This window comes from Gobius niger (genome assembly GCF_951799975.1).
Source record: "Gobius niger genome assembly, chromosome: 16".
NCBI lineage: Eukaryota > Metazoa > Chordata > Actinopteri > Gobiiformes > Gobiidae > Gobius > Gobius niger.
The window spans coordinates 13,973,322-13,987,820 of NC_136867.1; the positions used below are offsets into that span (position 1 = coordinate 13,973,322).

The window sequence follows — 14,499 nt, forward strand, 5'->3', positions numbered from 1 at the left end:
CGTTTGCACATTGAAATGTCCGTGTTCCTTTGTAAGTAAAAAGGCTATGTGTGAAATCTTGACTCCTTTCTTTGTCCCCTCTGTTCTAACCCCTCACATATGGAGCTGCGAAGTCTACAAAATCCAGTTCTCTAGTCTATCAGAGGGAGTTATTAGTGCAAAAGAAGGCACCGACTGCTATCCTCTTGCCGTTGTACAACACTCTTCTGTGGCGATTGAACAGTGTGCTTGTCAGTCCCATGTCGATTTATTTAACTTTTATTTTGTTCCTTCCTGTAATAGTAAATCGCTGTTCGGAAAAAAGGTGGTTGTGTATGACGTGGCAAGCCCATTGTCTTGTTTTTCATTTGTGCTATAAAGTGGTACCAACGAGACAAGGCAGAGTATGGACTCACTATAAGACCGATTTCAAACTAAAAACAGTGATAAATGTAAACTGAATACAAAGAGTTGTGGACACAAAAGTTCGGAAAAGCATTTAAAAAAAAAGAATGTTCTCAGGACACGCACACTTTTTTTTTTTAGCACACACCCATTCCCTCACACGTCTAAAATCATAAACACTCTAAACGGCAAGAAACCACTTGGACACCTGAAAACCAAAACACACGTCATACAAAAAAAAAAGGGCGTTAACCAGTTGGTGGTCGCCATTTTGTTGCTTGTAGTTCAAACTGTGCTCTCTAAGATCCAGTCTGAATCGCAGCGGCCTTTTTCAGAGTCCTCGGCCTCTTTAGCGAGTAGCATTGCACTCATTGATTGGCTCCTCTTGTTCCGCATGATACGTCCTAGCTTCGGAGCGCTTACCGCCCCCTGCTGGAGCGTGTTAGTCTTTGAGCCCCCTTCACTGAGGGAGTACCTCCTGCGGGCCCGGCTGCGCCCCCCGTCCTCCACTGGCAGAGTCTGATACTTGGCGGAGCATGAGGAGGCGACGCGAGGGGCCCGGCGCAGGATGGGAGTGTCTCTGAAGCGCGGGCTGGGACTGGACAGTGTGACCGGGCTGAAGGCTGCTGGAGGCGACTGGTTGAGCGAGGTGGAGTTGTTCCGGTTGGTGTTGAGGTTTTCCAGAGGGGTGGAAGGCAGCAGGAGGGCGGAGGAGGCGCTGGAGGAGGCGCTTGAGGAGGGGCGAGGCAGAACTTCAGTCAAGATGGTGGAGGAGGTGGTGTTGGAACAGGAGGAGCCCGGTTTGCTGGGCGCTGGTTTACGTTTTGGTTTAGGCAGTGACCCAGTGGGAGACGAAGAGGAGAGCTGAGCACCAGTCAAAGAGGTCTTCTCATCTATAGCTACTGTTGTTGTGGTGGGGCTCTTGGCGGTCCAGGTCTGTCCCATCCCTGACGTGGAGCAGTCCGGCAGTGGGGAGTCCGAGGACTGAATCACGGTGTCTTTGGCTCCTCCGCGAGCCCTGTTCTTGGAGTCCCCTGAGAGCTCGTCCAGTCCGATGGAGCCGTGTTTGGAGGAGCTGGGGGTGACAGTGCAGCCCTGAGACTGCTGCCCGTTGGTCTGGGAGTGGACGTTGGTCATTGACAGAGAAACTCCTTTGGCTCCGTCGCTAGGGTGACACACCTAAGACAGGCACAAGGCAGAGCATGAACACACACATTCTACACAATTCTATCTACAAAACCTTAAAAAATACTTGAAAACAAGAGAGAGGTGTCAGGTATGTTTTATGTATACCTGTCAGCATGTAATGAGGTTTTATTATACTGAAAATTTTTAATTTATTCATTTTGGCCTTTTATTACTTAATGCAGTGTTATTACAAAATGTAGCTCTACAGTCCTGTTGACTCTAAAGCGAACACTACTATACGTCCCCCATGATTAAAATGTCAACACACAAAAGGCTTTCTTAGAATTTGTTACGGCTCTCATTCATCCAGGGAGTATTCATTGGAGAGACGCTTGAATCGTAAACTGGACTGAGTTTAATTGCCTGAGTCGTGTATAAGACCGCTCGGGATTTTGGGTTTAGTTGTCACAGTTTCTATCCACAAGAGCTAAGAGGAAGCGTCCCTGAATAAAAACCAAATGTCCTAAACTTAACTAAACTCAGTCCAGTCGCCGATTTAAGCTTTACTCTGATTAGGGATGCACCGATACCGCTACCAGTATCGGGCCAATACCACATGCTTGTACTCATACTCTTACTCATTCATCAGGTCCCGATACCAGAAACCGATACCACTTGACGTGTGGTATCGGCGCTCCTACGGGTCGCACCTCTCTGCTGAGGAGAGAAAATAGCAACAAACTGGAGAATTCTTTAGTGGAAATAAAATATTCCACATAGAGCTGACTTTACTGCAGATTACACTCCCTAAATCAGAGTCTGTGCTGGATTTAACCAGAGCTAAATGTAGTTAAAGCTGCAGCTTGGAGTCTGCAGTGTTTACAAGATACAGTCTTATGTTGCTAAACTAGCCGCTAACACGCGGCTAACAGTTCTGGCAGTTCCTATGCCGTTTTATGCCCAGTGGCTTATTCATCTGAAAATCTAACCCAGCGACTAAAAGGTACTCAAGAAATCCAAAATAAAGACCATATTGGTCATTATAATGTCCATATTGAGCGAAAATGAGCTGCAGCAAAGCAATCAAAATGCTGTAGCTACTGGCTAAGTTGCTATAAACACACGAGAAAGAGACCATTTAGCTTCAGTAATAAGTAACCATCTCAATACTATTGTTAAATAAAAATAGATAAATGAATAAAGCACAGGCATTGAGGAGCTTTTGGACATGAGCTGTTCTGTCTATGATGGACAGTGCAATAAAAATAATCAATAAAAATAATATTGAATAAAGAATAAAATAAAATGGCATTCGTTCATTTCTGATATAACGTTTCTTAAAAGTGTAGCCTACTTTACACAAGGAAATGTACATGAGTAAATTAAGTAATTAAGAACCAATCTGCTGTGAAAAAGTCAGTCTATAAACCGTCAATTTACTTCAAAAAGTATGTTGAAGAAAATGCCTTGTACTTGTATCGGTTTTAGAAAAAGTGGTATCGGTGCATCCCTAGCTCCCTAACTCTAATGTCGAATTTATGCTGCAGTGATGGTATAGGTGAGCGAGCGAGCCCCACCTTGTATCGTATCATGAGGATGATGATGAAGACCAGCACAGAGGCCACAATGATCCCTCCGATGATAATGATCATCGTGCCGCCGAGGAACTGCGACTGCATGAACTGACACCTCATGTACTCGGACTCTGTGGTGAACTGCACACAGCCCACCACCCGCGTTGCCGTCAGGGAGGTGATGATGTCATCATAAATGGCCAGAACGCACAGGTCATACTGTGTACCCGCTGCCAGGTTGTTCACAAGGAAGTTCTTGCTTGATGGTGGGATCATCCTGTGAAGGCAATGACAAAGACAAAGACGGTTAACAAAGTATTACTGTGGAAAGCAGCTGCAGTCTTTCGAATATACCAGAAGATTAAACCTGCCTAATGGAATATACATTTTAGAACATAACTATGATGCTTGCATGTTGGAGAAGAGAGTATTGTACAGCCTGTTTGACAACACAGGACGTGATATCGTTTTTCCAAGGTTCTAGCCACAAAACCGACTAAAGAAAGAAAGAAAGTGGGAAGGAAGTTGCACTGACGAATCTCCAGACTCAGCTCCACTGTGTATAAGTGCTGCTGAATCCTCCAAAACAACAACCCAAAAGTCATCAGTAGGACAGCACTCTAATCAAATGATTTATTATTGTGCAAATCTTGGTAGCAGATGCCCTCCCTGAGTTTAATTGTCCTGATCTCGCAGTGGAGCTCACTTTGGGGAGCATTCTGGGGCACTGTAAAACAGGCCAGGTCTGATTTGAGTCTTGTCGACGGTAGTCTGAGCCTAAGCCACTCGTCTCTCTCTTCTCCAGATCCTTGTCATATTTGTGGCAGGGTGTGCGCATTTGTCCTCCAGTTTCGGCTGTCAGCTTTTCCCGGATTGGCTCATTAAAATGCTAATGTAATTCCTCATTAAAACCCCCCCCAAAAAAAGGCTGGCGAGTTCACAGGATCCTCGCCCCGGGTGCACTGAGGTAGAGCCAAGGTGCATTTGGCCAGGTTAAAGCATTGAGTTTTTCCGTTAAATTAAGGTTAAGGGAAGAGCTTAAGCTGGTATTAGCAACTGGAGAGTGAATATACAGCTATTCATGAGATCACTCCTAGACATTTAAATGTAATTTTGAGGATTTTTGGCCATTCCTCAAGGAAAAAAAAAAAAAAAAAAAATCATATTGGTACCGCAATATTCAAAAATAGTCATCTTGTGCAGCTGTTGGCAATCCCTCCATCTGACTGTGGGAGGGCATCCTATGTACCTTTTGATGATTCCATACATGCTCTGGGAAACCTTGGCCACCTAAACACCCTTACCCCAGCTAACACGGTCATTAATTCTGCAAGAAGACAGAAAGTCACACTGTGGGGTTTGCAGATTAATTAGAGGAGCAAATGTCATAAGCACCTACAAGTTTGGAAACAGGTCAATTTGCATACACAGATACAAGAGACAGATTCATATGGCTATTATTGTCTCTGGCCTTTCGCCTCGACAAAATTATGCATAGGGAAGATCATGTCTGTCTATCTGCGAAGAATTCTACACTTTTTACTGTTCGTCACTTTGATGCAGAGTATAACAATGTCACAAGCAAAAATAGAAAGCATTGTTTACCAGGTTATAAATAATGCATGGCTCAGAGAAATACATTTAGATGTGCTTTGTACAGAGTAGGCAACAACCAATAACCTATATGTCCAGAGCTTGGAATAAACATGCATAAGAGTCCTCTACTTTCCACAAATGTGTGAAATGAATTTTGTGAATATTTACTTTGTTTTGATTCTGTATGTCAGCCACTAAGTGGAAACTGTTTTAAAAGCTTTAAGGAACTCCAAGTAAAAGCATTTGTGTGTTTTAAACATATTAGTACTGCTGACAAATGAAAAATATATTGAATATATCCCAATCAAGAATAGGTATTCTAGATGATTCTAGATGATAGATAGGATTACAGGCATATTCAGACATTGATTGACAGTGTGCTGCGGTGTAGTGAACTATATGCTCTGCCACATACTGAGTCCGCTAAATGCATTCTAATGCAAATCAGATGAGCTTTTTGTCCTGCATATAATTATTTCCTATGTATTGGACCTGTCACCATTGTGAAGCCATCCAAACGGAGTCATTCATTGTGGTTCATTTTGTTGTGCACGGCGGGATCTTGCTGCCAGTGTTTCAAGGCCTACAGTGGGCAGATGATTGCCTTGGCAGAGACTATTACACTAATCTATCTGCTGAGTAGTGCCAAGCCCTCAGCCCTGGACGGCTGTGTGTGGACACATGTGGAAATGTTTCATATCTCATTCAATGTACTGTATACTATGAGAGACCTCGACTACAGTCATCTCCACAGGCATTGATGACTGTGCCTGAACACAGGCAATACACTGACTCAAAAAAACAAAACAAAACAAAACAAAACAAATATATATATATATACACTACCATTCCAAAATTTTGGGGTCGCCCAGGCCGGTTCTATAGCTTCTCTAATCAGCAGTTTTCAGCAGTGCTAGCATAATTGCACGTGGGTTTTCGAATAATCAATTACCATCTAACGAATAGCTAACACAACGTACCATTAGAACGCAGGAGCGATGTTTTTTTTTTACCTGGATCATTAAACCAGACTGAAACCCAAAGATAAACCTGCCCAAGAGCTCATATTTATGATCGCAACAGCACCAACCTCAATTTAGTCTGAACAAAGGCACCAATCGTTTCTCCAATGGCTTCCAGCTTTTGTTGTTACACAAATGCAAGCTTCATGATCAGCAATGTACTACGACACCAGACCACTATTTCAGCCCATTTCATTTGATTACATATCAAAGAACGCCTTCAGACCACAAGCATGTAATTCAGGCAAAATAAAGTGCCTGGGATTCCGAATGGTAGAGCTTGGCAGGTCAAGCTGGACCAGTGTGATAAGGGGCTCCAACAATATCTACTTTGTGACGGCATGTTTGTCATGCCTAAATCATAAAAAGATCTCCAGTTGTTCGGATTAATCTTTACATGAGATAATTCAACTATAGATTATATATAAAATAAGATTATATTATTATATCAAGGAGGAAGAGGAAGGAGGAGGTTGAGGAGCAGACCAGTGCAGGACACCACGCTATGAAACAGGATAAACACAGGAGGCAAGAGGAGCACTGAAGGCCGTCAGCCAGGTTTCCTCTGGGTGATATGGTTTTTCTACCTCCAAACACATGCTGGTCAGATTGGCCCACAGTGGTGGCGCGGCTCAGTCGCAGCGACTCAGGACTAACACCTGAACACTATTTCCTTGTACGGACAAAGAAAGCACTTATTTACTTACTTACTTACTTACTTACTTACTTACTTACTATATATATATATATATATATATATATATATATATATATATACTATATATATATATATATATATATATATATATATATATATATATATATATATATATACATATATATACATTTTTTTGGAGACTACAATAGATTTGAATATATATATATATATATATATATATATATATATATATATATATATATATATATATATATATATATTCAAATCTATTGTAGTCTCCAAAAAAATGTGGGTCACAGATTTAGAAAAAGTAGGTTGTCCAATTATTTTTGAAAATGATATTCAGTGCTGCTGGCAATCGCTAACTCTGCTTCTGCTGTGCTTGCGTCAAAGTTAAATAGCCCTAACTACATAATACTTTTTAGATGTGCAAAAACAAAGTTGTGTGATTTTTTAAAAAAACACACACAATTTACCATGTCTGCTTCTTTTTATATTACATCAAATATTATTTTTTATTGTTATAGCCTTCAGCCAAATCTGTAGCCAAAATTGCTGCCGAACTACGTCAGGGTTTGGGATCAGCAGTTTGTCCCAAACAGTATCTTCTCACTTATAGACAACTTGCAGTTTGACACTCGCTCTCACCAGTTGCGTTTGCCGGTTTGGAAGTTGAAAATGAAGAGGATTAATGGCAGTTCAGCTTCTGCCCCATTACCACTGACCCCAGAGCTAATGTCACTTACGCAGCAGATGGCACTGTGCCATGCTAATAGGCTAATAGTACTCCTGTATGACTCTCCCAGGCAGGCCCAAAACATTGCACTGTGAGCTTCTTATCTCCGCAGGGGTCACTATGCCAAAATGCTCCTGATGCCACAGCCCACCGGATAACAGGCACCCATACACCTGCAAGTCGAACAGAGATCTGTGTCGTTACTGCCAGGTGGGCTGTAACATCAATTTTAAATCATTAAAACGTTCTGGAATAGTAAATAATAGTTTGCCAATTAGCCGATTAGCCTGGCAGTAACATAGCAGAGACACACACGGGGAGGAATTCGCTCCTCAATTAAAGCTATAATTATAATTTAGTTCCTTATGAAACAAGTATCCTTAGAGAGCAGCAGCGTCAAGTAAAAACTATAATTATCTCATTCCTTTGATTCAGCCTCCTCATCAGGCCCGTGCTGTATGCTCTTCTAGTCTACCTCCAAAAACCTCCAGCGTTCCCTTTCAGAAGAGCTGTAATGAAAACTGATCTGAGAACAGTTGTTTTCTCCCAGGATCCAAACCGGAGGCGGCGTGAGGTTAATGAGTAAACATAAGGCCCGCATTTGGAGTGCTGAGTGAGACAGTGGACGTCATAGAGGCTCCACAGAAGCAGCTGGACAGGAAACAGGAAGCTCTCCATCCCAGTGTGGACCTCCTCTGCTTACCTCAGCTCTGCTTCTTTTCTGCTGAATCACCTGCTCCGAACGCTGCAGGGGGTCAGGCAGGGCCTTTGTTTGTTTGTGAACTCGATATATACCTGCTTGTGCTCGCATCAAAGCAGCAATGTTCTCTCGCAATCTTGATGAAAATGGTGATAACGCTGTATTGTGGTTTTTGCAGACTTTCTGACCCCGAGACTAAAATTACTTCTGCAGCTCTCACACAGTGGTTCTGGGAGATTTTGGGGCCACTGCAATAACACACTACCCACGACATATTTATATATGATGAAACATTTATCTTATCTGATTTACTTCTTATTTATTTACATGCGTAGCTTACAATGCCAAGGTCTTTTGTATTTTTCTAAAGTTGTATAAACTGTGTTCAATCTCATTACGTCCTTTGCGAGCCAGGTTTAGCCTTGGACTCATGTTTAAAAACCCCATAGACCACTTAGAACAAAAGTACGTTGCATTAGGTTTGTGTTTGTAGGGCCATAAAAAGTGAATTGGATCATTAGACTTGGGTAAGAAATGTTTTTCGCTCTTTGCGCTGCCTTCATGTGCTCTGGTAAAGATGATCCTTTCCAGTTGTGAAGTGGACATTACGAGTGCATTGTGTTCAAGTGCTTTAGTGTCTTAACAAAGTGACACACAATACACACCAATACACTATAAACAAATGAATTCACGTGAGCAAGTCGTCCACAAACCGCTGAACTACTGCTTTGTATCGACTTGATACAATGTAAGTTTGGCTTTTTTTCCAAGTGTGGAAAAAGAGATGATATTAAAATTGAGTGGCTATTGAGCTATTTACCATAATTACGAGACCACATGAAGGCAGCATTACTAAGGCGTTAGGCCTTGGCACAAGAGGGACTGCTGGGATGGAAAGACCTTTCCTGCATGTGAGGGAAAGAAATGTATCCATTGTTACAGGTTGAACTAACTGGTTATGCCAAAGTACAATCAACTACTCCAAACACACAGAACACCAATATAGAAAACAACGACATGGCTGAACTATCAACCATTTATACATGCGTTTCCAATGACATCACTCATAGTTCTGACGGCCATTTTGAATAACAATATCTCTACTCAGGATGAAAAAGAAAGACAACTGATTGACAGTGGCATTTTTATTTACTCGTAATCATCACTCGTAGAAGATAGGAGTAAAATCACGGCCCCAGAGTTTATGTGATATACCCAGCAAATAGGGCACAGACGTAGCAGTGCTGTTCGTCAAGCTACAGCAGGATTTACTAAAGATCTGCTTCACTCCTCAGACTAAATTAACCCATAAAAGAGGAAACAGAAAACCTTTATCTGTGATTTTTACAGTTTGTCATGTCAACAGTCTCTGAGTCAGTGTTTAAGCTGCTCAAGACATTAGCATGCTACCGGTTAGCAACTGTCAGCCATTGACAGTTGATTGATCTTCAACATGATAAACACATGTGTGGCTCACATCTATGAACACTGAGAAAACACTACAGTAACAGCTCAGCTCTGACCTCTGTCACATGTTGTATCTAAGGCTAGATGTTTGTGGTTCAGGGCTTTCTCTTGGAGAGGTCGGAGCTGAGCTGTTGAAGCTAGATGCTAACCGGTAGCATGCTAGCATCTTGAGCAGCTTAAACCCTGACTCATTGGTCTCTTCACATAAACGTGCGCTCTCTGGGGCTGTGTTTTACTGTTACCTTCTTGAGCAATGACTACAAGTACATAAAAATGCAACTGTCAATTAGTTATCTTTCATCTTCATCCTGAGTAGAGATATTGTCACATGTAGTACTACATAATTCTACTTCGGTTTTCAAAATGGCCACCAAAACAACAAAAGTCACATGACTGAAAGGCATGTATAAATACAGTCAGCGCAACTATCAACGCAATTATCACGGTTCTTACATGATTTTTTTTCTTTTTCCAAACCTTTTCCTCTCCTCAAGCCCCAAATCACTCCTCTATATTTCATTCTGCCCTGCTCAGACTATACAGAGTTTAAAAATGGCTATAAAAACTTGCATCTAGCCCCTTTAACAAAGAACTTATCACTTTAAAATCTTTATTATGGCCTTCTATAACCACAAAATGTGCACAATACTCAGCTCCTTATGTGTGCGCTTACTTCCTTGTGCTGAGCGGTTTAGTGGCAGTTTGACGGTCACACTGCATGCTGGATCGTCACTGGTGAATTGAGCCGTAAAAGCAGCGAGGTGTAAAGGCCAAAGAGTGTTTTGGTAGCCCCGGTGTCAGCAGTGGTCAAATGTAAAAGGTCTGCGTAATATTGCTTACAACTGAGTCCAGCCTTGGCCTGACCCCGTGATAGGAGAGAGGGCGGGAACCGCTGAGGTGCAAATAATCCCAGTGTCAATGGGGCAATAAAAAAGATCATTCCGCTTTTTCCCCTCCTGTATGGCATTTTAGAATTGTATTATTATATTGATTTGACATAAAACCATGCTATAACAGTTAACTTTGAATGCATAGTCATTTTAGTCAAACCAGCAAATAGCTTCTAAAAACATAAGCTGTATACATTAATTTATTCCTTAATTCCCCCTCTGTTTTCAATAACATCCCACACATACACCACTTTGTATTGCTTTGCATTTATTAGTTTTCCACAGACTCCACAGACAGAGATAAGAGGGCACATGTAACCCAGCTTTGCACTTTGTAATTCTATATAACTGACATCAGCCTATTTGATTGCTTTTCCTTACTTGCTGCAGTAGCACAATGTACCCCCACTAATCTAATCTTCAGTCACATTTTGGCCATTTTTGGTTGGGTTTTAGCACCGTACAATTATTCACTTTTTCCTTTCTCAGATTTGCAAACTTTCACTGTTACCCTGTTACCATTTCCCCAAACCAGTGCTTATTCTTTTTCCTTTAGCACGAATTGCATCAAGAAAATATCAATTTGCATGTTGTTCAAGCAAGCCTTTTTCAAAAATTGCTTTATTTATTGGCTGAAACAAAACTGTGTGAATTTGTTTTATTGCTTTTGTGTCAATGCTATGAAAGCCTTTTTCTGGGTCTCCGTTCAGAGTTGTTTTTGATGCTCCTGTACTGAAAGTCAATACTTAAGTAGTAGCGCTGGTGTTAAAACAGCAGCATGCGTCAGTCTGCAGGTCTCAAGTGTCCCAGCACTGGACATTAAATCCATGTTTGTCGGAGAGCTGCTCCGTTCATGACTGTGACCTTACCACTGGAGTTATTGGTGCATAGGCCTTTTCTGCAGCGATCGATGCAGAATCAACCATTACACAGATTACATTTCACATATGCAATGTATTACATGTCCAGGAAGTTAAGAAAAGCGGGTGGGGGGGCCTGAAGAGGCATTAAACTGTCATTCATTTATCGTCGTGTTTATGCAAAGAGCAGACTGCCAGTATGTGCCCCCATTTCCACTTCCAGACAGGAACATTAAGATAAAAGTGTTCCACACCAGTGTCAATCAATAGACCCTTCTACTGAGATCTGGGCAACATTGAAGACTGTGCAATATTCACAAACATGTTCAAACTAGAGCTTGGTATTGTTAAACGATACCTCATCACAGAAATGCCATATAATATTGTGTTTGGTTCATGAAAGTTACATGGCAATCTGTCATTGAGTTTCTGAAAGTAAGCATATCCCTTATGATGATACTTTCAATAAGGAGAATATTCAGAAATATATCTATTTTTTCTCCTATTCATTACCTCCTATACAGTCACCTTTTCAAGTCATTATTCCTCAACATTCTACTCATTTTTCTTTGTCCATTGTGGCTTCCCTTTTCCACTTTCTGTTGTGTTTAGGTAATGAAAAAAACGGGATCAATGGTGAGCTGCTTTGTGCCAGCCGAGGTGTTGAATGGAAATCAATTGTCTATCTAAAGGCAGGAGGAGGCTGGTAGAATAACACTGAACAACACACTGCGGATTGAAAGCAAAACTCGGGAACAGCGACAACAAAAAGGAACAGAGATGGGGGGAGAGGGCTGTGAGTGGTGTGAAAAGGGATGATTTTGGGTGCTGGATGGCTGTCCAATCACCCGTCCACACAGAGCACCCATAGGAGCCTGTTTGTCATGCTCGCTCCAGCCAAGGCTTTGAAGATGCGGTTTCTTCAGTGTTTGGGTGAACATGTTCACATCCAATTCCCCCCCAAAAAGTTGAAATTTGTAACACACTGAGAATGTATTGTTTTGCTCACAATACACCTGATTTTGGACATTAATATGAATAATTTAACTTCAGGTTCAGGTGTACTTTAATAACCTGATCATTTCAATTGAAAGAGTGCAGAGATCCATTGGCCTGGGGAAATCAGGGGCCCTTCTCCAGGTTTTGAGCTAAGTCTGATTAGGAGTACCTAGCTTTAGATTTTAGCCTTTGGTTAATTGGGGAAATCGGAGCTTGGAGAAGAATCTTAAAATATGAGAAATTATAAGTTGACTCTAAGTAAATGTAAAACACCATTAACTCCAATTACTATCAAATATACCACTACTGGTGCTGCTGCTTTTTCTGATCCTTATTCACCAAAAATATACATATACACAGTATATATATATATATATATATATATATATATATATATATATATATATATATATATATATATATATATATATATATATATATATATATATATATATATATATCTATTATAGAAAACGCTAACTCAATGGCCGCCGCCTGGCCGCCGCCATGTTTGTTTCCCATACCGACTTTGAAGCTAAGCAGGGACGGGCCTGGTTAGGACTGGGATGGGAGACCGTTTGGGAATACCAGAAAGCCGCGGTGCTGCTGTCCGAGGACAACCCACCGTCACAAAAACGCGAGTGCACGAGATCTGACTGCCGTGCGTGTGCGCGCATTCAACCAGGGCGCTGTGTGTGTGCGCGCGCGTTTGTGTGTGTGCGCGTGTGAGCGTCCGTGCGTGTATGTGTGCGCGCGTGCATCCAAATAGGCCTGTGTGCGCGTGTGTGCGCGTGTGCGTGTGTGTGTGTGTGTGTGCGCGTGCGTGCGCAGGCGTGTATGTGTGTGCGCGCGCGCGCGCATCCAAACAGGCCGCTGTGTGCCATCGTCACTCACCCTAAACTGCAGCTGTAGACGCTCCGCACAGGTACAGGTACATCCTCCAAAACACATCTGCGTGTCTTTGTTTAAGTCTCTCCTGCCCAAAACCTGCTCCAACACGAGCCTCTAATCAAACGCGCTGCTCCGACTGATTTATCCTCCGTGTGAGTGAAAGCGAAAATGAAACTACAACTTAACGAGCGCATGGCCTGCACTGCGTAGTTTTTTTCTTTTTTTTTCCTTTGCTGCTGTACCATTTGTTTTCTATTTTGCTTTCACGTATTGTGAGCCCAGAGGTACATTTTATTCTACAGCAGCTTTGAAAGCATTGCCAATTACATTGTAAAGTTATAAATACTGTCTAACAACGATCATTAGGCTATTTCAGTTCAAAACCTACTTATTATTTGTTTTATTGTACACTACCGTGATGCACCAAACCTCGGGTCCTGCACCGTGACCCAAACCGTTAGAGCTCAACCCCTCATATTTATCCATAATTATTCCACTATCTCTTGAATTCTATTCCCTGAGTTTAGCATATAACATAGCATATTGTCGTTGTAGTTAATAAGAAAGGAGCACGGGTGCATCAAACTCTCCAATTGCTGTTTGTTTGAAATTATTTTTTGCCTTCATTATTTTAAACATTTGTCGTGGCCATAGTTTTTGGAATGGATTGGGAACCACTGTTCTACAGCTGAACTGTGTGACGGGTTTGACTTTTCTTTGTAATCACTCATAATCTCAGAATATCAAATGTGGAGACTAGCGAGGCCCGGCCGAAGGCCGGGTCTCAGCTAGTATATATATATTTCATTACTTGATCTAACAACACTGCATGATAATATCTGCAAATCGCAGACACTATCTTGCATTTATCTTCATAGACAGAAAGCTCCAAATCGTATTGGTGCTGAGCGCTAATGATACATTCTTTCTTTGAGGCTAAGAGGCTAATAAATGATGTTCTGAGATTAGGAATCGAGATTAGGAATAATATGGTGTGCTGATAGCATCAGATAATTTCTTCTCTGCTATGATCCATCTTTGTAGCTTTTGTCCTGGAACCAACACACTTCAACAAACCAAGATCCAGCAAAGACTATATAAATTACCACTCAGGCCCTGGCAGTTTCATAAACTCCCACCTTATGTCCATAATAATGTACACTGGTGAATGAGGATTAGGCTTGATATTTAAAGCAATAGCCTAGGGCTACGCATTCAATGCTATATTTGCTAATTCTTTCTTGCTCATCTCCAGGGTAAATATTTAGCTCAAACAGTCATTCCCTGGGAGCTAGCTTTAGTCTGTGTAATCCAAAGCAAACAAGAATAAGTGAAGAAGCGGACGCCCTGTCAATGCCAAATGCAAAGCTAGCTTCACCGCAGCCTAACCGTTTTATACTTGAAGGTCGGACTGAATTAGTATGCCGTTCCGGACATTTTTTACAATCCGTTAGCTTCTCCATCGATTTTGCAATAAACAGCCCATTTGCTTTATAGTTTAATTCAGCTCACTTTGGTTGCCTGCTCAGTTTTTATTTGGGCCGATCACACTTTGCTAACGGGATCATTAGCG

General features: G+C 41.7%; 1 protein-coding gene across 1 annotated transcript in view; it reads right to left on the reverse strand.

Moving 5' to 3' along the window:
- Positions 1–256: 256 nt before the first annotated feature.
- lrfn5a (leucine rich repeat and fibronectin type III domain containing 5a) overlaps positions 257–14,499 on the reverse strand; it is a gene marked incomplete at its 3' end in the record, with an annotated part of 60,434 nt that continues 46,191 nt past the window's right edge. The window contains exons 8-9 of the mRNA XM_079573024.1: positions 3,090–3,363; positions 257–1,563 (exon numbers count right to left, since the gene is read on the reverse strand). Of these exons, the coding sequence (XP_079429150.1) occupies positions 670–1,563; positions 3,090–3,363 (1,168 nt within the window). The remainder of the gene's footprint in view (positions 1,564–3,089; positions 3,364–14,499) is intronic.